The following is a 23,593-nucleotide window of genomic DNA, read 5'->3' on the forward strand; positions in this document are numbered from 1 at the left end:
CTTATACGACAAAGATGGTGTTGTCGCAGACATGGTGCGAAAATTGAACTATGGGCGAAATTTCTGAGATTTTGTGAATGTTCGTTCCCAACTAGCCCGCTTTTTTCGTCTTTTTCCACTTAATTTCTTTCTTAATGAGATTCTCAGTAGATTGGGTGTGTCGACCATCCTCCCATCCATGTTAAGAATGATTTCATGGAGAGAATGGCCACAGATCTAGACTCTGTATATTTCATTGACGTTTGTATTTCCTTCATCTTGTGAATTCTTTTGCTTCATTCAGTTTTTTTAAGGTACGAAGGTAGGTGGGGGAGGGCAATTGACGCTGCTCTAATCGACCTGTATTTCTGTGCGAAAAAAACGTCCATAGAGCACGAGGATCTTTCTTAAATGACAGATGGCTTTCCCATTCGACAAGCAGAAAAGCATTTGAGGTAGCGATAGTTCATAGGTAAAGTGTCATGGGGGTGGGGGTGGGCCAGTGGCGCCCTTATTTCCTGCAGCTCTAACTTACTTTTTTCTCTTGTTAACTTAAGCTTACATGTCATAGATCCATAGATCCTCTAAGACTAATGCTTAGGCCTTAGGACCCCGATTGACTTGATTATTTACTTCGAGAGACTTGTGCTCCCTCCCCAACGACACTTTACCCTGGTTCATGGATCGACAGGTCATTACTGGAAGTGAACGGCTAAGTCATTAGGGTTCCAAAAAAAAAAAAAAACTGAGCGTTAGTCTTCAAGAAGATGACCTGTAGGCTAAAGCTACTAAGAAAAAAAAGGAAGATAGAGTTGGAACTGCTAATGCTTCAGCTTTAACAAACTCTCCGAAAAGGCTTACCAGAAGTGTTAAGCTAAGTCATACAGCACTTTCAATGAAAAGAGCTGAAAAATCTTCGCATGTGAAACTCCTATTACAGCTTCTATAATCACAAAGATTCTGTATTCAACGAACACATTGTGTGTATTTGTTTCAGGAAAGGTGATACTTCGTGGCTCTATCTTCCTTTTTTCTCTTGGTAGCTTTACCATCTATTTTATAGATCCTTGAAAAATAATGCTTAGGGTTTAGAGCCCCCACTAACTCATCTGTTCGCTTCCAGTGACAGTGATGAACTGTCGATTGCTGAACTATCGCCTTTTCAAATGAGAAAGACAAAAATACATAACACAACTAGGAGTGGTCTTTGCGCCCTAGGAACGGTTTCTTTTTTGCGTGTCGAATTAGGGGTCGATTAAAGCAGGGTTGAGTGCCTTCAGACTACCTTTGCACCTTTTTGGACACGCCGAAAATATAAGATTGTACACAGTTTTAAAGAAATAAATAGAATTATTCTAATTGCAAATATGGGGTTGGGATTTGCTTGAGCAGGATTTGACTTGCTTTATAATATGGGTTTGATTTGCTTTGTAGTACCTCAAGTAGGAGACTGCTTTGAATCCGTTTCTGAGTCTAGAGAACACTTCGCAACTTCAAGTGCTTCAAACGTTCGGCTGACTTAATCGGTGGGCTGATGTCACGGCTGACGCGATTACCCTCATCTTCGCCGAGGTGTATCGTCCTTGAACATAGCTCTGCCCAACCTTCTCGATCTTCTGTGAGAGCTTGCACGAAATCGATCCATTCATCGTTATTCCATATCCTGCGAAACCTTACGTCTCGCCTGAACTGCCCATCCACACCGAGCGTCCTCAGGTCCTTTTTCAGCACCTCAGTCCAGAACTTCCGTTTGTGGCCAGCTGGCCTCTTCCAGCTTGAATCCGACAAACTCCTCAAAACTCAGAGTCAAGGCGATCTGAGGTCTCCTTATTATTTGATCAAAGAAGCGAATACAATTTTTTGGTATACCACATAAGTTCCTGCGTAAAGATCTTCACTGCGGCAAAAAGGCATTTCTTGGCCAAAAGCAACCATGCAGCCGTCTAAGCAGCTTCCTTTCCGTGCAATGAAGCCTCTCCATCACCGTAGACGGTGCTGCCCAAGTCTCCGATCCGTACATCATGGTAGGGCGAATTGCGGATAGGTAGACCCGCAGCTTGAGTTCTTTGGTGATGGGGGCCACCACAGGCATTTCGTTGGAGTTGAATGCGGAAATGGCCTTAGCGCATCTTTGCTGAATATCTTTCTCGTAGCAGCGGTTGATCTTCAGCATACAGCCCTTCCACAGAACTCATGGACGAGTTCGATCGCCGTATTTCATGACATGTCGATTTTCAGTTGAAGAGGAACTTCTCGATTCCTCTTGTGGAACCGTATCTTGAGGCTGAGAAAAACTGGACGGTGGTCAGAGTCGGAAGCAACGTCCCAAACAGCTTTGGATTTTCGGATATCCAACTGAGGGATATTACTCGTCAGAACGTAGTCGAGCTGAAGTTTAAGAGTCCTCATCTTTCGCTTGTGCTGCGCACATACGGCTGGTCTGTTCACTTAAGTCAACGAGACGGTCGCCGTTATCCGATGTACGCTCCTCTGGATGCTACCATTTTCCTAGTGCATCGTATTATTTTTCAAGTCCTTTCTTCGCATTTCTGTTGACTCCGACCATGACCACCTGCTGGCTGCGTATTTTAGACATCAACACATTGATTGGCGTATTTACTGTTGTCCTAAGCGGGTTCCGTAGGTGCGTGGGCACTTACGATCCAGAGTTAACGTCCTCTGCGATCCCGCAGTCGTATGAAGGGGCATCTAGACGACGTTATGCCAAATTCCTCCACCAGGTTGTTGTAATCGTTCGTTGATCACGAATAGAACATAAATTTCATAGGAGAACAGTTCCGCATAAAATCACTGTTAGTTATTGTCGCGACGCGTGGTTATTATGCTCTGTAGCATTTGCATGTGGTTCTGGCTTGAGACAGACGTAGAGCTCAGCTTGTCCTATTGCTTGCTCTGACTTTGTTCGTGATGAACAATCGTCAGAGTGAACTGATGGGATTTATAGTCGGGTCAAAACAACATGAAGCACAGTGCAGTTGCTACGTGCCACAGCACCGCTTCATGTTGTCCTCAACAACATGAAGCGGTGCAGTGGCACGTAGCGATTAAGGTCGAGTGAGGACCCCTGCTACCACCGTTCATTGCGCATTTCGTGATTGTTCCGTCTCGATTCCAACCGCTATTTCCACCGCGCCGCTTTGAGCGCAGCTGCTTGCGCAACTGCACCGTCTTTCATGTCGTTTTGACTTTACTATATATTACAGGGCTTATAAGAATATTTATGAGGAAATAAAATGTATAAAAATAATGTAAAGAGTTTGAACCGTTGGGGAGTGGCTTTGAAGTATGCTTAAGGAATGTGGAATTTCTACCAGCCCCCGCTTCTTCTCCAAACTGCCGTTAAGCGATGGCCCTAATGAGCTCAGGGAAAAAATGGGTATGTGTCGAGAGCAATGTCTCCCTTACTTTCCTTACATACGCTCTATGATTGTCACTTAGTCCGTTTCCATAGGACATTCTTGGCTAAAAGAACATTCAAGATAGATGAGATTGGTCAAGCTGCCGTCGACTTCCTCGACTCCCCGCCTCTTTAGTTCTGGAAGAAGAGCATCGCTGACTTGCCAATTAGGTGGGGCACTGTAGTGATTAAGAATGACGATAGTGTTGTTGGTATATTTTCATTGTGCTGAATGAGGAAATACAGAAGGAAAAGTTGCAAAACGGAAAATACTTGCCTAATATAATACAAGAAGGGAAGGGTTGTGAGAAGACACGCTTAGTTGTTTGGTGGGATCGAAGAAGGGTCTTGTCGTTTTCTTCCGATTGTGAAGCGAAGGGGTTCTGCAACGCTTTCGAGAAAAATCGTATATCGCTATATCATGCCAAGAACAATTATTGTTTCTGACAGCTGGGTCGTGGACAGCAACATTGCCTCGCTGCCTTTTGTTACCAACACCTACGGGTGAATCACCACATGGATTTCGTAAATTCACTGAGCTGTGCTTATATGCTTGAATCGCATTGACAGAAACTTGAAATGATGGCTAAAAATAAGTACGTGATTAATTATAAACGCTATTCCGATTAGTTAGATTAGATTAGTTCGACAGTTCCTTTGGCGCTAAGAGTTCGACAAGAGGGACGAGGTCGCTTTCAAATTCTTGGACACCGTTACGCGATTGTATTCCTGTTAATTTGTCTTTTTTACGTTGATGTTCAGTGTTGGGTTATTGTTTGTTTCATTCTGTTGTTGACTTTTTTTTTGCTAGAATGAACTGATAGTGACAATTGATTTCCTTGGGAGTTTGGAAATAAATGTTCTATTCGTGATCAGCGTTGTCGAAAACCTCTATGTACAGCGGGAAAACTTTGGGTGGTTATAAGAATACCATATGTTGAATAGTATCAGTTGTTTAGACTTGAACTCATTACATCCACAGCGTCTTTACAGATTGTCTGATTCGGTTCACTTTTTGTAGAACTGTCCAGCTTCCAGCGAAGTGAACAACTGCTCCACCAAACCATCACGACAGTTACTGATCACCAGTTCAGATGCTTTGAGAATAGGAACTCGGTTGGTTCACTTTTAATTTACTAGGAAAATAGTTGCTTACTATAGTAGAGTCAAAACGACATGAAGCATGGCGCCGCCCTCGCAGCTATGGACTCTGTGGACAGCCTAAGCAGACGCGCACGAAGCGGTGCGGAAGAGCGTAGCGGCTAGGATTGAGGGACCCTTACTATCACTGTTCATGGCTGCAGTCCGCCATGGTCCCACCTCGATTTCAACTGCTATCTCCATCGCGTCGCTTCGAGCGTAACCACCTACGCAACTGCGCCGTGCTCCATGTCATTTTAACCCGACTATATTTTAAAAGTCAAGCAACCATCATATTGTGTGCAACGAAACTCCAACGACTTTTCTAAGGTGTACAAAGTAGTTTGAATATAATTGAATGCCAATGCTATTCGCTGTTCGATTTTTTCTGATAAGTAATTGCAGTGAATTCTTTGTTTGATGTTAGAGAGGCGAGCTCTTATGAGATTTATATCAGGAGTTGTTGTGCACCTGGGCATTGTTATCAAATTATTGCAAATAATAATACAGTAGATTAGGAATCAAGTGTTCAAAGGTTCGTAGATGGAATATAAGCTGTAGTGCTGTTGAAAAAACGTTTTTTTTTCTGCCAATCGGAGTTTTCCTTTCAAAATCGAAGAACTAATCGCTGGATGCCTGTATCGTACGTAGGCGAGAACTCTACACTGCATTTCCTCCATTTTGAAGAAATCGTTGAATGTATGCCTCTATATGATACCAGAAACCAGACCAAGCCAGGCGACCTTTAAATCATTGCACTAATTTATTGCTTACCACATTCTTCATTTGTAAGTTCGTATTAGCTTTTAAAGGAATATAACAGCTTCAGAATGTCAGTTGCCTTCCTGAGTAACGATTCTTTTAATTATGTCGTGCTGAGTTCAGCGTATGTGTAATTCTCCTTATGCGAAGCATCAGCGCTGCCTTTATTTCGCATGAAAACCGAATACTGGAGTTTTTTTTTTTTTTTTTTTTGAAATTCTCGGTTTGTGGGTAGTTGTACATGCCTTGTAATATGGCTATCATCCAACGAATCCGTTATTTTACTTGTGCTTTCAAGCTTGTTGCTAATTATCAATTTGTTTAGCTTATATTTGTAAATTTATCAAATTCACATCATTTGCTGAGCGGACAACTTTAATGCATAGTTACTCATTTCATTTCAAATCAATTCTATCTCTAAAATCGAAGTCGAAATGGTTCTTCTTAAATAATTCACCATCTCCAGCTTTTCTGGATGGGCAAATCAGCCTGAAAAATGAGTATTGATCTTACAAAAGAAATTGTGAACAACAAAAGCTTCTGAAGTGAGTATGTAGTTTTATAGAATTGATGTTTTGCATCATCATCAGCGATTTTTCTGCAGTTATGGTTGTCAACGCATCATCAATAATAACATGATCTCTCATTTCTTATATGTAAAAAGCATTCAGTGAAAGTTCTGAAACTACTATTTATTGTATTAAATATGAATGGGTGACGAGTTTATTGTTTTGTCCACCACCTAGTTTGTAGAGGGTTAGGCTAGTAACGTTTAGAGTATAGTCGGCTCAAAACGACATGAAACACGGACATTTGCGCAAGCGGCTGCTCTCAAAGCGGAGCGGTGGAGCGTAGCGGTTGGGATCGTGTAAAGATCCACGCTACCGCCACACACCTCTGCTGTTTGCCATGGTGACTGCATAACGTGTTCTTTTAACGTGAATTTTCTACATTTATGTGAACTGTTTTCAAAAACGAAGTTAATTCCTATCTCACGTTCTATTGCAAAGAAAACTTCAACAAAAATAGACAAGGAAATAAACTAGTACTAGTATGGAAACCTGGCGTGCGGCGATGGCTTTGGTAGCCTACTAAAATAGCGGAATTTCGTGAAAGGAACTACACTACCTATAGTCGGGTCAAAGCGACATGAATCACGAGTGTGGCTTCGGTGCATTTGCGTACAAACTCGAAACGGCACGGTGGATGGCAGCAGTTGTAGCCGAGGTGGGACCGTAACAAACTGGAGCGACGGGTGGTGCCAGCAAGGGTTTCAGCACGCTCCTAGCCGCCGTGCTCCACCAAAGCGTCTCGAGAGAGGCCGGATACGCAATTGTGTACGTGCCTCATGTCGTTTTGGCCCTACTATATTGTTGTGTTGCGGGAACCTTCAAGATTTAGTTGAGCGCTATTGCTTTGCTTCCGTCAAGAAATAGTTTGCTTACGGAAGCTATTAAAAACCTACTACTTTCCACAAAAACCTCCACAGCCTCCTCCAAGACATGCTTCCAAAGGCGAAGCGAGTAAGAGCCAGCAAATGACGAGGAGTATCTGGGACAATACACTATGAGGTGGTGTGTGCCATTATGGTAAAAATCATGACTCAACCCACGAAGTAAAGTTGAGCGGACATTGGCAGCAGTACAGAAGTAACGGGTAATAGCAGAGTTAGAGTTGTCAAGTTTCAAAGGAAATGGCAGCCTTTTATCCTCCTCAATTACGCTTACTAAAAACCTGATTTTTGCCGATTTCATAGTACAGGTGGCACCGCCTCTAAAGTTCACTCCGCCTACGTAGCTCTTTGGCGAGTAAGAAAACGAGATATGAACAAAAAGATGTTGGCTCCTGCAAATTTTGTCGCACTGATAGTGGAGATGAACGCGTTAGAATTTGCTGTTTGAGAAACACAGTCTTTAAGCGTTGACATGGTAATCAGAGACTGAATGGAAGCAGTTTTCAATGAATTTTTTTGAAGGCTTAAGACAAAGTTACCAAGTCGCATACAGAGAGAGTGTTGTTGTAGAACAACAACTGTATGAAGAATAATGAATTGCCGTTATTCATGAATTGGTGAGAGTATAGAAAAGAGAATAAACAATAATGGAATAGAATAGAATAGTGAATGAGTATATAGAATATAGAGAATATGGTGATATGGAATCTAGGGTGTTGTCGTCTAAAAGTTGTAAAAATCAACACAGGGAGTAACATCTATTAGAAAAAGTTGCAAAGTTGTTAACTGGAGAATACTACGGTATACTGTTTCCGATCACGACATTTCGCCGGATTTTGTCGGGCTTTATCTTAGTCGGTGCACTGAGACGTTGGACAAGGCTTGTGTCGAGGTTTTTCAAGCAGTACTTGACCCTGTTGGTCAGCTGTTGGGTTGCTTCTCTGTCTGTGCCTCCGTTCGGGGCGGAATAGTGTTATTCCTGTAGCTGATTCTGCACTTTGTCTGTAAGACCCAATTAATTGATTGTAGAGATGGCGCATCCGTACTTCTTGGCTGCCTGGCGCTGAGAAATGCCGCATCGATTGTTGGAGTCCTTGCTCAGCCAAGATAACATTTTCTTGGTGTTTTTGCAATTCTACCTGACCCCGACCTGCCTAGTTGGTGTTGGTGGTTTTACATTTTTACCGTACTTGAGAACCCTGGATATAGTTCGCCGCACCACTTTCTCGGGAATAAAGCGCATCACGGTTTAGGATTTGCCAAGATGCGCATGTTTCTCATGGAACTTGTAGGCGGAATTTTTCTGATGTTATTTTTGGGAGCTATTTCCTAGAAATATAGTTGTGAAGCAAGGAAATCTAAAGATATAAAGTGAATTAGCAAGATGAAGAGAACCTCCCTGTCCCAACCATTTTGCCACTGGATGCCTGTGTTGCTCTCTCTTTCGAACTTTTGAAAATTGTGAAAAGTTTTTTTTTTTGAACAGATGTTACCTCTTAATTGCTTTATGGTCTGCCAGCTTTAGATATGTTTTGAAACGCATTTATTGTGTTTGATATCCTGTAACATCTATGCAAGGATGTTTTGATTTTCTGCGGCGAATATGCGAAGGGTGAAGTTAAGATCTCCTTTACTAAAAACGTCAAAAAGTCAGATTTTTTCCCTTCAAAAAAGGGAAATTTCACCATCTCTTGAGGATGCCAATCGAATAGAGTCTTCAAAAGCAATCCGTAGATTAGTTTATTCTCGCTCTCTCCTTACCCTATCGTAATTTTGAAGCATTCTTCAGCTTGGCGGACTTACCTCACTTCGGAATTTCTATCCAGTGTTAAAAAGATTTGAATATACTTCATTTCGCTCGAACTTAAAATGTAAGGTGCACGATTCATTCGTCCTGGGCATTGGCCCAGATTTTGTACAGTACGACCGCGAAGTAAACAGCACATATGTTCAGTTTCTGAGTTTTGCGTTACTTGATTGTGTATTGGATCGAGAAAATTGCGAAAAGAATAAAATTTACTTCTTTTCTTGATTTTCTTGGAAGCCCAAATAGAGTAGTTCAACACCAGAATATGGTATTGGGTTGCCCCATAAGATCTGGTTCCTTTTTAGCTTTAAGTTTCCACAAAAATAAACAGGAGTTGAACAACAAATCAGTGAATGGTATGTTCTCCGTTTACAACTTCTTCCTAACGTTCGACGTTTTTGTTAAAAGTTAAGTCAAGTCAAGTTTCGTTAAAAGCCTCGTTTAAATGCAAAAAACAGAAGGTGTCGAAAATTCTCTTTTTTTTTTGTCGACTTGACACTCCATATTAATAATCTGAAAAGAACAAAAATTGTATCAGCATAAAAAAACTAAACAGACTTTGTAGAGCACATAATTCTCTATCTAATAACATGAAATGCATTGCCAAAACAATTAATTTCTCACGCAAAATATTCACTTAAAAAGGCTAGGACTTATGAGCCAACCCAATAGGAAGTGCACGGAGCGTTAACCCGAAAGATATGTATGTGTGTACCTATCAGTGCAAAGCAATCATGACTTAAAGGCATCACCCCACGAATCTGGACTGGTACGGAGTATTCGTATACGGGATCGTAGGTTACTTAGAGAAGGGTGGTTCCATCCATTTCTTTCTCATTACCGTAGAAAACGGCCCGGCTTCGAGCGTTGCGGCGTACCTTCCTTGCCGTTTTCTACAACGAGTTCGATTGGAGCGCCAGCCTTGCGCATGCGCGCATCTTCCGGGCCGTTTTTTTACGGCAATTAGGAAGAAATCGACGGAATCACGCTTCTCTCCATAATCGACGACCCCGTATACGAATATTCCACCTGAAATCCGCACTACCTCAGATTTGTGGGGTGATGCCTTTAAGTTCACCAAACCGTCCGTGGGGACATCATCTGCATACTATGAGTTCCTACGAGGTCGCAGTCCTCCAACTGCTGCCGTCAACATCTGTGCTGTGTTTGAAGAAGGTATCATCTTCCACCTCACGGTTCAATGCACTTTTGATCCTGAGAAATGTCATTCGAAGACCAAACTCGTTCTAAACGCCTTGCTGCTTTGAACAGCAAGTCCGTATGCGAATTGCTGGAACCGAACCCCAATGCCACTACTTCTGAGTTATCGACGACACCAGAACACCATTTCTAATCACCCCCAACATCTTGACTGCAGCAAAGCTATCTGCACATGGGTACCACACGAACTACGTGAGTTGGACGAAATGTCAAAGATGATCAGTTCCTCTGAATCGTTGCTTCTTTGCCCACATAGGAAGGACTTTCCTAAGGATACTGTTACTAGAGATTTAATAATTTATCTAAGCCATTCAACCATGCGCGACACTGCCAGTAGTTACACTGCGACGAACCACTCATCCCCTTAAGAGAAGTTAAAGCGCCAGAAAAAGATTTTCTTTGTTGTTGGTGGGATTCACTGACAAGTTCCATGCTCCGAGCTTCCTTTGAATGCGTAACAGACATTTATTACTCAACTCCAGAAGTTCGCCAATGCTGCCACCACAAACGTCCCAAATGCGACAGTGACTGCTTCATGATAACATTCTGATGTAGCGAAGCTTGAGACTGAGCTGCCATAGGATTCCAGAAAGTGGATTTGAAGAGTTCGCGAACTTTTTTGCAGCCTTCACAGGTCCGGGCCACAGGAACCGAAACGTGAAGGTTTCTTGTGGACATGTTATAAACCTTGTTGGAGACAATATCATTGATTTCACTGTAATGAAAATATGAGAGTTTGGAATAAAGGAAGATTTTGTTCAGTACTTCTCTTCAAACCTATGCAGTAATATAAGGAGCGTAATGGACAAACGATAAAGTGAATGGCGGTGATCAATCTATATGGAGATGCGCCTGCGCGTTCGACTTCAATTCAGACTTCATTTGAGGTTGATGAACGGGCATGCAGCTTTACTTACACTTGCAAGTTAACGGCCAATTAACAACGTTCCCCATGATAAGCCGTATCTGCCGTTGTTGCGCTCAGTAGTGGGCTCATTTTTCCTAGGACGCGTCTTGTCTTGGGAAGGTCGAGTTTTGCCTCTTTATATTACTACTTATGCAGGCTGGAAATGTTAGTGTAATTTAGTCCTTTTTAATGGTACCAACAAGTTGTTTCCCCATTAAAGAAGATGGGGTCTGTCTTCAAAAAAATATTTCCAAACAATACTTAAAATGTACTTACTCTTGGTAGGTGAGAATAGGTGACTCTAAGATGCTGAGCCAAAAAGGAAGGATCATAACAACTTGTAATGAAGTTTGATCGATGCGATCGAGAATCTAGTCATCGTCTTTGCTAGCTGTGGATATTTTTCACATCTCACTCACCATTTCTCTCCTGCGTGCCCCTTACTTTACTCCATTAGGCATTTATTTTCTTCACTTATTCCCTTGGACGACGTATGAACTCCAGTAGAGTAGTTGAGAAACTGGTTCAGAAGTCGTTCCTGCACCAATGGTCCATAATCGTTGCACGCCGCGAGGTAAGTAAGTACTGAAGAAAGTCGCATACATACAAGTCGTCCTGTGGTCACTTAATGGACAGTCGTTTTCACTTGACAACCTTCTCCGCCTCAATGAATACATCATAAATCACAGCCGCTGATTGTCACTGCATCAGTCCTCGTCCAAAGGCCGTTAAAAGACTGTCATTGAAACAGAAACATATCGACTGCAGAAAAAAACAAGTGCTAATGGTGCCTCTACGTGTATTCATCAGGGTTCCAAAAAATATCTTCTAACAGACTACGTATGGTATCGGTAAACTAGAAATTTGCTCCAATCAGTTTAATACTTGTCTCCTGGTGCGAGTTTCCTTTTGTATCTCAGTCGGGGAACGGTAAATGGGGTCCCGGATTCTCCGCGAATGCCTCCGAGACATAACGTGTCCAGTGGATATGCCGGCGAATACGCGAACATACCTCCAAGAGGTCATGCTCCAGTCGTTCATGAAGACGCGGACAACTGTCTTATATGTTCTTCTAGCCACAAAGACGCAGAAAACTGCGCAGTCGCAAGGAAATTTGCAAAGAAGAGTGGCATGAGCTGTCGAAATTAGCGAATAAATCAAAGAATAATAGTGCTAAATAGAAGTATATGGGATTTTGTATGGTCTCCTAATGAAGAAAGGAAGTGAGTTTGTTTTTATATCACCTTCAAAATGTCTAGAAATCTCATCAAATTTGAATTCTTTTTCTTTCTGTAAGTTCCAAGAAGTCAAAGACACCGAAGGCCCCTCTGTACCGAAATAAATAGGCTGGAAGAAAGCTTGGGAGTTACAGGATAACATAATTCTCATTACCTTTAGTTTTGAAAGCTTGAATGTTCCGTTCTAACGAAAATTTTTATATACATAATTTGGAGCTACTAGTTACATCCTTATCTCATATTTCACATGAGGATTTCTCTTGCTTCTGGTACGATTACAAGTTCACCTCACATCTCAAAATTCCAGTGGATCTGTCTGATTCTCCAAAACAGTTTATTAGATAGTGGATTATATCCTATCCGGGATGCAGTGTATGATTAGCGGTAGGTAAGCAGAGTCAGCTATGTAAGTGACAACGAAAGTGAATCTCTTTAGGACATGCACCACCGCTTGTTACATGACCGGAGCATGCTCGAAATTCCGCCGGGACCCTCTTTACACGCACCCATCTCAGTCTATATAGCCTTTCAGACTGTCAGACATATTGCATTTCCCTTTCATTTCAATGCATCCGCTGCTGTCCATCACTGAATATTCTGTTTTTATTTGGAGGTGAACCTATACATTTCACATTATATTAATTCATAAAATCAGTTGGTGCAGTGGGTAATAAATAAAAAGGAGCACATCAAAGGGTAATGTTGTGTCATTTCAAAGCCTCGATATGATCGCGTTCTCTTTCTTTGCGTCACCGAACTTCTTTGTTTTTCGTTGCGTGACGTTGATTTTCGCTACAAGAAGTGTCCGTCTATCGGCAAACGATAAGAAAATCACGGAGAGTCGTTCATGGTTTTTGTGAGTCATTTCAAAGCCTCGATATGATCGCGTCCTCTTTCCATACGTGACCGAACTCCCTCTTTGTTTTTCGGTGCATGAAGTTGATTTTCGATGGAAGAAGTGTCTGTCAATCGGAATCTGACCGTAGTAGAAAAAAAACAGTTTCCACATCCTACAAAACTGTTCCTCAATGAGCCTCAAGCTTTCATTTGCAAATCAGTTTTTTATCTCAAACATCCTTTAGTACGTCCAGAAAACCAAAATGTCTAAATAGTACCAGTTGAACTAAATTGGCAGACACTACTTAAAAACTGTTGCGCATGGTGTCTCCATCTTTGTTTATTAGACTGACCAATGCTTTAGAAACAGCTTGCTTTGCTTTGCTAAAAAGTCTAAAATAAGTAAACTTAGTGGGAATGCGCCGCATAAGCGAACTGCACCAGGATTCAAGTGGTTCTGGCTCGATTATAATAAAAAATAGCCGACAGCTGGTTTGCTCAACAAGTACTTCAGTTAGAATCCAAAGATAAATTCTTATCTTACCATAAATTTTTCTCCCAAGATTTTATGCTGGATTACACCATCGAAGCTGTACGTCTTCGTTTTGTTATGCACTTTTCCTTGTGCTTGTTCTACATTTAAACTTTACAAGATAGGGAAGTATGAAAGACACAATAAAAGATACACAAGTTAGTATGGAAGTAAATGTTGTTTTAGGCAAAGATTTTTCTTGTCTGTTCCTGTCCGAGTTTTTTCCTATGAGTAACCTAAATTAAATGAAATCCACAGATTGATTTCGAAAATTTATTAGTTTCGAAGAGCTCTGAAATTTCTTCGAAGCATTCGTCTCATTCCTTTTTTGGAAGGAAACGGAACCATTTTGTAGGTTTCGAGATGAGAGATATTAATGATCTTCGATTTTTTGTGGTGTAATCGGCGAATGTAAACAAATGCTTGTTCGTAAAGAAATGTTGTTCAAAATCCAGATCACCTATCTTCAAGTGAGTCTTTTGTGAAAGGAAGAGTATTGCACTTCTGTTTTCAAGTAGTGCATCTGGTACTCCTGAAAAAATCTGGCCTTGAATGAGCCGATGATTGGTAATTTACAGTGCAGATGCGAGCTTTGCCGGGTATGTGCAAAAAAGTGCTTTGACCGATCGAAGAAATGTGTACTTCATAATTCGTTCGTTTGTGAGAGACATGAACGAATACATTGATTTGCTTGAGAACTACAAGATTTTGTCGCAATACTCTAGTATGGTCAGCGTAGAATTGTTGTAAAGTGTTCCCATAAGACACATTCATAAAATTTCAAGGATGAAATCACGTTAACGTAAACATCATGTTTGCTGTTTTAGACACGTAGAGAAAGCTGAGAATCATCTGTATTCTGGTCTAAAAAATATCGAACTATAGAAACTACATAATGAAGAACAATAACAAAACTGAACTATAGTCCTTTATAAACACGAATTTTCGGCTGCTGGGGTTGTGCAGTTAGCAAAAGAGATGGTTAGGCGGAGGAGGTACCTCAATTTGAAGAAGTGTTATGTCGTTTGTGTTCTCATCTCAACATACTGTACGCCAAAAATCTCTGAGTTACGGACCTTCAAAGTAGAGAAAAAGTTAGATTCCATATATGGTTAGCAACTATTCTTTTTGTGACTCACAGCTGACGAAAATACTCGACTTAAAAGCAAGATGCTGTAGGTGAAGGCGTATTTCAAATATCATTGGAAACAAATGTATAAAACCTTTAGGTAATATATAAGGAAAATGGACCTATCCTGACATGCGGACTTTTAAGTTTTCGTATTTACGCCAAGGACATTAAAGTGCAGTCATCTTTTGTTTTCAGTTTATTACAAAATTCACGATGTTGGGACTTCTGTGAGGAAGTACAGAAGTCCGATTCTGGATCACAAATATGGGGGTGGTTACACTCAATTCCACCTAATCGTTCTGAAATATTGCGTGAGAACAGTCCTAGTTCCTACGAGACACGCTAGAACCTCGTTCACGCTACCCCCATAGAGGTTCCAGTTTCTTCAGCAACCTATCCATCCACGTCGTTTTTCAGGAAGGTTTCACTTGAATACGCTGCTGAGAACAACTCATCGACTTTCGACCGCTCACTCGTGGACGCGGCGCGTGTACAGCGCGTGGTGACTCGTTCTAACGTACCTTAATTCCCACTATCGTGTAGGAAATAACTATCGTTCCTCACGTCGTTTTTCAAGACGATTAGGGGAAATTGAGCGAAGCGAATGAACGCTCATTCTCGTAATCTACAAGAAGAACTGTATATTTTTCTACACGTTCTCTAACTATGTGAACTTTGTGATGCGCTGTCTTTAAACAATTAAGATAGAGAGATAGCCATCAGACAGAAACGCCGAACTTCTATGTAGCTCCTAAGTCGCCGCGAGCATCCTTTTGTTTGTTTATCAAAATTCCTTCTCTTATTGCATTTCATCAACATTTTTCTTGTCACAAATCATAATTATTGTTCACATCGAATCAGCATGGCGAGAGTTGGAGGCAGTACGCAGTGGGCGGTGTTAAAACGTGAATGTCCTCTATTAATTACTGAAATTAGAAATCACGTGGAAGTTGTTCCACGATTCCGTACAGTTTTTCAAAGGAAAGGTTTTGCCAATGCAGTGAGTCTCAAAGGTATGTATTCACCCTGAATTTGACGATTTCATTCATTCATTTTGACGAACTCATTCCCACTAAATCGATATAGTCTCATTAGACTCCTCGTGGTCGAAAATAGTTAGGTATTTGTTTTCGGAAGAAGTTTCCGTCTCTAACGAGAAGTTGGGACGTTCTTAGAAAAAATTGTTCGTTTTAAAAGTATGTATCCACTAGGAAGAAAACTAAGTTTTATTGAACTTCAATAGTCAGTTGTGCCACCATTATTTCTTGTCACATCGAACAGCCTATTATGCATACTGCTGACAAGGTTTTGGATCACGTTGTCGTCGACGCTTTCTTATGCATTTGATATCGCTGCCTTCAGCTCATCAACGGTACTGAACTGTCTGTTGTTCGAGTAGACATGTCTAACCACTATCCCTACATGTTCTCCATAGGGTTACAGTCAGGAGAACACCCTGCCAGTCTATTGCTCGAATGTGGTGTCGCTGGAGCCAATCTTTAGTTGATCTAAACACATGAACTGCAGCGCTGTCTTGTTGCAGAACGTGTGCCGGCTGTCTTCTACCTCTCAAAAAGGGCAGAAGGCTGGACTGCAGCACATCTTGGTACTCCAAGCCATTCGGCATGACGGAAATGCAAGCTTCAACTTTCCGTTATTGCAAAAACCGGCCCATGTCATCAATGAACCGCCTCCGAAGTTGCGGCACGAGAAGAACATGGGCGTTTTACGCAGATCTCTCCAATAATGTCGATATCCATGCCATTCAAATTGAACTTTTCTCGTCCGTGAAGATAACCTGAAACTATAAGCTACTAGAACCCACGTCGTCGACATTACCAGAGAAACCCACTGACTTGACCGGATGGACCGCCAAATTATTGCCCTTGAGACAGTAAGTTTTGGAGTGAATTTGGTTCCCGGGCCATGTCGAGTTCGATTCCATGTGCCCAGTCATTCGGTGATCCTGATTTGAAAGCACAAGAGGGCGACTAGTAACAGATGCAGATCGGTAGCCATGAGGATCGGAGGTTAGGTTTGACGCATCCATGCGAACGACCGATCTGATAAGCAGTGGCTCGGTTTGTCAACCCAGGAACTCTAAGAGTTTCGGACATGAGATTTGTTCCTTGGTGGAGAGCGCAGTTCCGCGAAGCGGCATATTGGTTATAATGAAAAGAAAGTCAAGCCGGTTATGTATGATAGGATGTGATGCACAGGATGCATCAAATTCTATCATACATAAATTAGGATGCACATCTTTCAGAGAGGGACTTCAAATTGATGAAAATCTCGTGGTGGATACATACTTTTGACACAAACAATTTTTTTTTTCAGGTGGTGTGATCAACTCTATCATTCAAAGAGTGCACGCACTAGGTTGGTTCTGGGAACCCCAACCAATTTTACTACAACTCACATGGAAAGAAATTCGACTCATTAATTGTTTAGCCAAGTTTATCTGAACTGGACCCTAAAGATAAAATTCTGCTATTTCTTCGCTACTGAGGTGTTCAGTAACGCACCCGTTTTTTTTTCGTGGGATTTCCGTTAGTGTTCAGCAGAAGAGGTATCCAGTTTGATCCATAAAAGAGACCGGCACAATAGTAACTCAACCAATCCGGATTAAAAACTTGCAGAGACTGCCAAGAAAATAAACTTCGCTCATTTACATTTACATTAACTTTCACTACGTAGATCTGCCACAAATAGAACCTTGACCAAAAAGCAAAAACCTATGAGTAATTACTACAGTACGTTTCAAAAGTTTGTATCCGTTCTGAATTTGACGATTCAACGTTTTTCGCTCATTTCTGCTGAACAGAAATAGTCCCATTAGATTCCACGTGATCGAAAATAGTTAGCTACTTGTTTTCGGGAAAAGTTTCCATCTCAAACGAGAATAGGACTCATTAGCGTTACAGTTTTGTCTTGTTGTGTTTTATTTCTGTAGTTTGTGAGACAATGGAATTTTTCACCGTTTTCATCTTGTTTTCCGTAATTCCATTGAATTGCGAATTTTCTGTTTGCGTCAGAATGTGTTTTGTGCCCACATGCCCGAGAGGTGCACTCTTCGTTACCGATCGTCTGCATCGTCAAGGTTAATTCTTGCAGTTTTAGAGACGCTATGCAAAAACATCAGGGCAAAGTAACAGAGTATTTCTTCACAAATGTCACACTTGGGGTGGAAATTGGACTGTCTTATATCTTTTTCAGATCTTAATTCTTTCTTTTGTGGTTTAATTTTGCTTGAAGAGGTGAATAAGTTTGAGTAAGTCTTAGGTTTGATCCTTGAGGCCCCCTCAGAGGCTCTAAAGTAACTGAATTTGTTTCCATTTGAAGAAATACTGGGAACTTGTTGTGTGGTAGATATTCTACGATTTTTGCGATGTTGTAGTCTTAACTTCACTTTCAACATTTTTTCCATGAGTTATGTCAATCATGACAATGTCAGGGTCTGCACTCTGGGCGCGTACGATCTATACAACTTGCACAGTTATGTGGCTGAAGTTACGCAAACGTTGCAAAAAAGTGTTTTTCTCCAGCACACTGCCAATGCCCAACCCAAACAGGTCGAATACCTAGAGAGAGCGTGGAATCTTTGGTAACAACTCTCTGTTTCGTCAAGCTGAACTCCCGGACATTGTCGACATCAGATATTCGTTCCACTTTCGATAGGCAGTTGAGACGAGACGTCAAGTCTCGCAGGATATGGAACAACGAGTGCATTCTGTGCCGGCTCTTGTTGCAGTCGAGAAGGTTGAGTAGAACTGTGTTCAAGGACGACACGCCTCGGCGAAGATATGGGCAATTACGTAATAATATCGGTCCCCCAACTAAGTCACGTTAAGTATGTCATGATAAAGTCATGCACGACAAATAACACGATGTATTCATTGAAAATTAATCTGAAAATTAATCTGAAAACGCCAAACCAACAGAGGAAATTGTATCTGCTGGGGTAGGAAGTCAGATGATGTGAAGAGGAAAATATACTGTGGAAATATAAAGGCAACGTCTCATAAAATTTTTAATATTGAAGTCTTTGAGTAAGCTTAAGGCGTGTAATTCAGGAGAGAATGAGGAAGGAATTTGGTTCAATTCTCTCCGCAAATCCAGAAGAACGCATGTGTAGTAGCGCTGTGTGTTTCCGTCTATCCAACGATGCAACTTATCACAAGTGATAAAACGCGAGCAATTTGCAACACGTCCACGATTGTGTGCGTGGGCCAGCTTCTGCTGCTTATTTGGATTCTAATCTCTGGCAGTCCAAATACAAAACGGTATTAAATGTTTAAGTATTCTGCTTGTCTATATCTCTATCTCGTTGCTGTTCCCGTCTATTGATCTCGTTCTTAAGAAATAAAATCCTCCCCTTCCTTCTTTCCACTTATCCTTTGTATGGATAAGTCAACCATGACTGTTTTCTTCCTGTCTTCCTTCATATCGTTGAGGGATACTGGCTGAATAGAGGATTTGATAATCAGGAAACCTGTGGCGGCATAAGTTTGACTTCTTAGCAATACGTACTCGTAGTTCAAGACATGAAATGCACAGTATATTTCATGGTCAGTTCTCGTTTTTGAGTCTCCTGTTCTCGAATTTTGTTTAGTGGTCGTTCCACGTCTTTCTGGAAACAAAAAACAAGGTGGTTTCTCTCGCGGAAGGTTGCGAGTATTGATAGGTCGACACTGCCTTCACTTTCTCTGAACTAACTTGCATTTTTAGAAAAAAGATTGACGACAATACTTCATGCGGGTGGGTCGAATACATCCGAACGTATAGAACAATACAAAACCACATACGTAGTCCAATTCGTGCATTATTATGCGAAAAAAGAAGGCAGGAAACTATCTAAGTCAAGAAAAAACGTAGTAATATAAAATTTCTGTCACTGACGACAATACGACCCACATGTGGTCTTATGGTAGAGATCAAAAGTAGCACTCTAGTCCCAAATTCGACGAAGATTAAAGTGTGATGAAATATTTGTCGACATCACTAAGCCACTACTTGTAAGACTGTTCAGCCAGTTGTAGTTGTGCTTGTTGTACGTAGTTTTGAGTGGGTTGTTGAGCAGTGACCCTCTGATGCGAATGTGACGGATATTAGTTTTAGACAAATTGTGGAATACTGTAGAAGTTGTGGTCGTGTTGGGCTGACCTGTGACTGTGCACACTACATTAGTGTTCGAATTCGCTCCTTGCCACTTATTTCGATATGCAAGCAAAACAATAGTGCAAATTCTTGTTCTCCTATATTTCTCATAGTATTTGAAGTGGTTACTGACCGATAAGTCATAAATGCTGCGCATATCGTAAATAGCTTCTACGAATTTATGGTAGGTGATCCATGGGAATTGACTGTTTGAGCAGATTACTTGTTACTTTTTTCACCGCATGCCGAAATTCTCTTCAGAATTTATTCTTTCTGATTAATTTCCGGCCTCTCTTCTTCAAACAAAATGTTGTATTACTTTTCCCATTTCATCACAGAATGTCTTGTAACTGCAACTAGTTTTGTATATTTTATTTCACTCTAATACCATACTTAAAGACATCGTTAAAATCGTTTATGTGGACCTTCTTGGGCAGAACAACTTCTTCAAATTTCATTGTACGTGATACAACCTGAAAACGAAAACGAAAGTAATCTGATAGTAAAATAGGAGAATAAGTGAGTTTAGGCTTGAACTAAGGTTCGAACTACTAAGGGACAATATTCAGACATTTATACACTTTCATTTTATTTCGCTTCTACCAAAGATGTGAGATGCGTTTTTCCGCTTATGCTTCTCATCAAGTTATCCAAAAAGTAACCTTCGCACTCTTTGCATTAATGCTGTTATATTATATTCACTTATTACAGTTTTTCACTAGTTGTATACTGAGTTCAATGATAGCACAAGCACAGTATTCGTAACACGATGGAGGGGAAGGGGTTTTGGTCCACTTGGTATGAGGTTCGACTGCGACTCAACAGGCGATAATTCATTCGAAACCGCGCCAGGTTCACCCAAGCCTCCCATCCCCCTAAAGGCCTGTCGATTAAGATTAGACTTATCTGGAAGAATAAAAATAAAGACTTGACTCGTCAACTGGCTCAGCAAGTTGTTTACGCTGCACGTGGGTTCATAAACCTCAAACAATTCTGAATTGATGTTGAGAATATACGTTCATCCCAAAGGGATTGACCAACACCGTGCACTTTAGCCTTATCCTTTTTTCATGACTGAAGTTGCAGAAGGTGTTCAAATCGCAGTACGATCCCTTATGACATCTTTTTTGTTCAACCTTCAAACTCTGGATCTTGCTGCATCAAAGAATGCATGCAAATTAATGCGAAGTACCCGCATTATGCTGGACAAGAGCTCACATAAAGAGCTCATTACTCCAACTTCCAGGGGAAATTTTCTCTGGTTACTCCTACTCACAGGGAAATTTCATTGACAGGTAGAGCTGAGCAAAAGTTCATCGAAGACGTTAAGTTGATTAGAAACCCACATTGTTTCTGCATCTTTTGCTGAGGAACACTTGTTTGCTAACTATGGTTCAGTATTGAAAGTTTGCTTCAAATTCAATTATTTTAATTTCGAAATGAGGATGGGTCGAATGAAGAGGAAATTCTCTCGTTTCTCTTGCATTGGTTCTATGAGTGCAGATCAGAATCGGGAACAACCTGCAACGTCCCTACAGGATCTGGAACCTGACAGGAGCAAGCGCATTTACCAGGAACCCAGTCAAAGGAATAGCTATAAGGACGCCGTCTCTGTAATGAAGTCTCTCAGGAGCTTCTGAATTGAAACAATAGTGGAAAACACCTGGAAATATGACTAGCGCACGTGTTATCTATAATTATATATGAATTTATAAATCTCCTTATTTAATGTCTTGTAGTGGTAGTAATCAATAACATGCTGTCTGAGTGATACTCAGATATTGTTAATTGCAGTCTAATCTAATAATGATCTAATAATGACCCTGTGCTCTTGCCATTTTTGGACATCACTTTGTAACCCCCATTAATTCAACCATTTGACTCTGAATTTCTGGAAGGTTAAATCACTAACCATTGCCAACCCCATCTAGAATATACAATTCTGGATCTGATTGTGTTTATTGTTTGCTACAACTAACAGATGGCTATCAACACGCAGGTTTTCAAAGGATATCTTCAGCAGGCGAACAGACAAGCAGAACTTATTCGAAATTCTCCAATTTTTTAAAGCCAAACTTACTACTTTCCACAACAACCACCACCACCACCGAAACAAGCTTCCACTAACAAATTCATCAAAAGCAAGCAAATGAGAAGAAGTAGCTGAAAGAGCACGTTGAACACTTTTATGTTAAAAATGTAGATTGTTGCAGTAACTTACGAGCTCAAGTTGAACGGGCATTAGCATGCAAGTGAGAAGTGTGACACGATGACAGTTATTGCCAACCAACGGCCTTTTATTCGCATCAAGACAATTACTCATACTTTTTTCTAATCTCGCTCCTCCCATGCAACTAACTGTTCACCGAAGCCCACGAATCACACTGCATTGTGGGTCAGAAGTGCTGAGAACCCTCGCTAATACTGATCTAGTACTTTCCCACTAAATGAAGTACATCAACCGGAGTGAAAAAGGCTCGGCTCTGCTGAAAGCTGATCTTTTATGCGATAAGAACCAAAATCATCTTAGAAGCACTAAAATCGCAGGTTTGAGGTCTCGAATAGTTGGGATATCCGTACTCCAGACTTCCAGACGATACGACGGCTTGGATCCGGGAGCAGCGCACCCATGACAGCATCTGAAAAATAAAAATGGTATTGAGAGAGAGCGAGTGGCGATTGGCCCTTGAAAATAAAAGGAGTTGAGAACTTGCTGTTAGCGTGAACAGATCAGTGATCACTTGGTAATAACCATTCTATTATTCTGCTTATTGCTCCGTAAATGTCGACAGCCAGATAGATGCAACGGAATTTTCGCTAATCTACGACTAAAACATTAGGAGGAGACCACAGTCTTTTCTCTGTGCATTTTGCCCGCTTTCGCGACCAACATCAGCTTCGTTACGTGCGGGTAACGCCGACACGTTAGCTGTAAATAAAGACCAATACTAATTTTGGGTACCGCTCAAGCAAATCATTAAAAGAGTAGAAATGTCTGTGCTGGGACCGGAAATCGGAAGGTATGTTCTGAGAACATAAAGACAGCATTTCACGAATATCTACTTCGACTTGTAATCTCTGAAGAAATGCTTGCACAACAACCTTGTGTGTTTTTGTCTGCCCAACGGTGTAGCTTATGACATGGGACAGAACTCAGGGAATTCGTAACACCCTCGCGATGTTACGGTTGTGGGAGCTCTTGCTGTTTATTTAAGTTGTATTAGTCAGATCGGAAGACGAAGATCGGATCGGAGGACGATTGATCCTGCTCATATTTCTGAGCTGTACTCCTTCGACTATCTACTTTTGCACGGATGTCAAAATCAAAGATTTTTTGTTACGCTTCTTTCAAAAAGAGTGAAAAATCTCCTTTTTTACAACACATGTTTCCACATCAGACTGAACGCTTGATTTCTCTATCCTTACATGAGGGCAAAAGCGAGCTCAGGCAGTCCAAATCAGCATTTGATTGGTGTAGCTGCACTATCTGTATCTTAATGTCGCTGTTATCCTCGTTTATTGGTTTTGAGAAAAAGGCATTCGGGGCATTTAATGCTTCTTCATCTGAGAACAAGCGAAAGCGTCTTGCAGCAGCCTTGCGCCAACCATCCAAAAGTTAAAGGAGTAATTTCGCCAACAGTCCAAAAGTGAAGGGAGTCAGAGCATCGGCTACCGCATCGGAAGGTTGCTTTTGGTCTGCGATCATCCTCATCACCTGAGGACGTTCCATCCATCCACACGACTAGACGGCAGCGATCGTTTTCATGAAGGAGGTCCGTAGGTTTAAACTGCAAGTTAAGACATTAGCACGGATTCACCTAATGACTGTTAGCAGAAGTAAGATTAGGTAACTGTTGCAACCATAAGCTGTAAAGTAAATCAGAGGTGAGAGATGGGGGTGGGCCATAGCTTTCAAAACAATGAAGTACGCGGAATATAGGTGTGTGTCTTTTTGGTGAATACCTCTGTTGTCTCCTTCAAAGTACAGACTCTTTGGAAGCTATGCGGAG

The 23,593-nt window shown here is 41.2% G+C and overlaps 2 protein-coding genes across 2 annotated transcripts; both read right to left on the bottom strand.

Moving 5' to 3' along the window:
• Positions 1-1,452: 1,452 nt before the first annotated feature.
• Positions 1,453-2,152, bottom strand: RB195_005030 (uncharacterized protein; the record flags this gene model as incomplete). The annotated part of the gene is made up of 3 exons (XM_064177304.1): positions 1,453-1,642; positions 1,711-1,771; positions 1,912-2,152. The coding sequence occupies 3 exons, from the start codon at positions 2,150-2,152 to the stop codon at positions 1,453-1,455; spliced, it is 492 nt and encodes a 163-aa protein (XP_064034429.1).
• A 13,953-nt stretch (positions 2,153-16,105) lies between these two features.
• RB195_005031 (uncharacterized protein) lies at positions 16,106-23,317 on the bottom strand (the record flags this gene model as incomplete). Its single annotated transcript, XM_064177305.1, has 6 exons — positions 16,106-16,224; positions 19,972-20,056; positions 21,664-21,746; positions 21,805-21,807; positions 22,432-22,512; positions 23,257-23,317. 6 exons carry the CDS (start codon positions 23,315-23,317, stop codon positions 16,106-16,108), a joined length of 432 nt encoding a protein of 143 aa, XP_064034430.1.
• Between the last annotated feature and the right edge of the window lie 276 nt (positions 23,318-23,593).

The sequence above is a fragment of the Necator americanus genome, chromosome I (assembly GCF_031761385.1).
Source record: "Necator americanus strain Aroian chromosome I, whole genome shotgun sequence".
In the NCBI taxonomy this organism is placed as follows: Eukaryota; Metazoa; Nematoda; class Chromadorea; order Rhabditida; family Ancylostomatidae; genus Necator; species Necator americanus.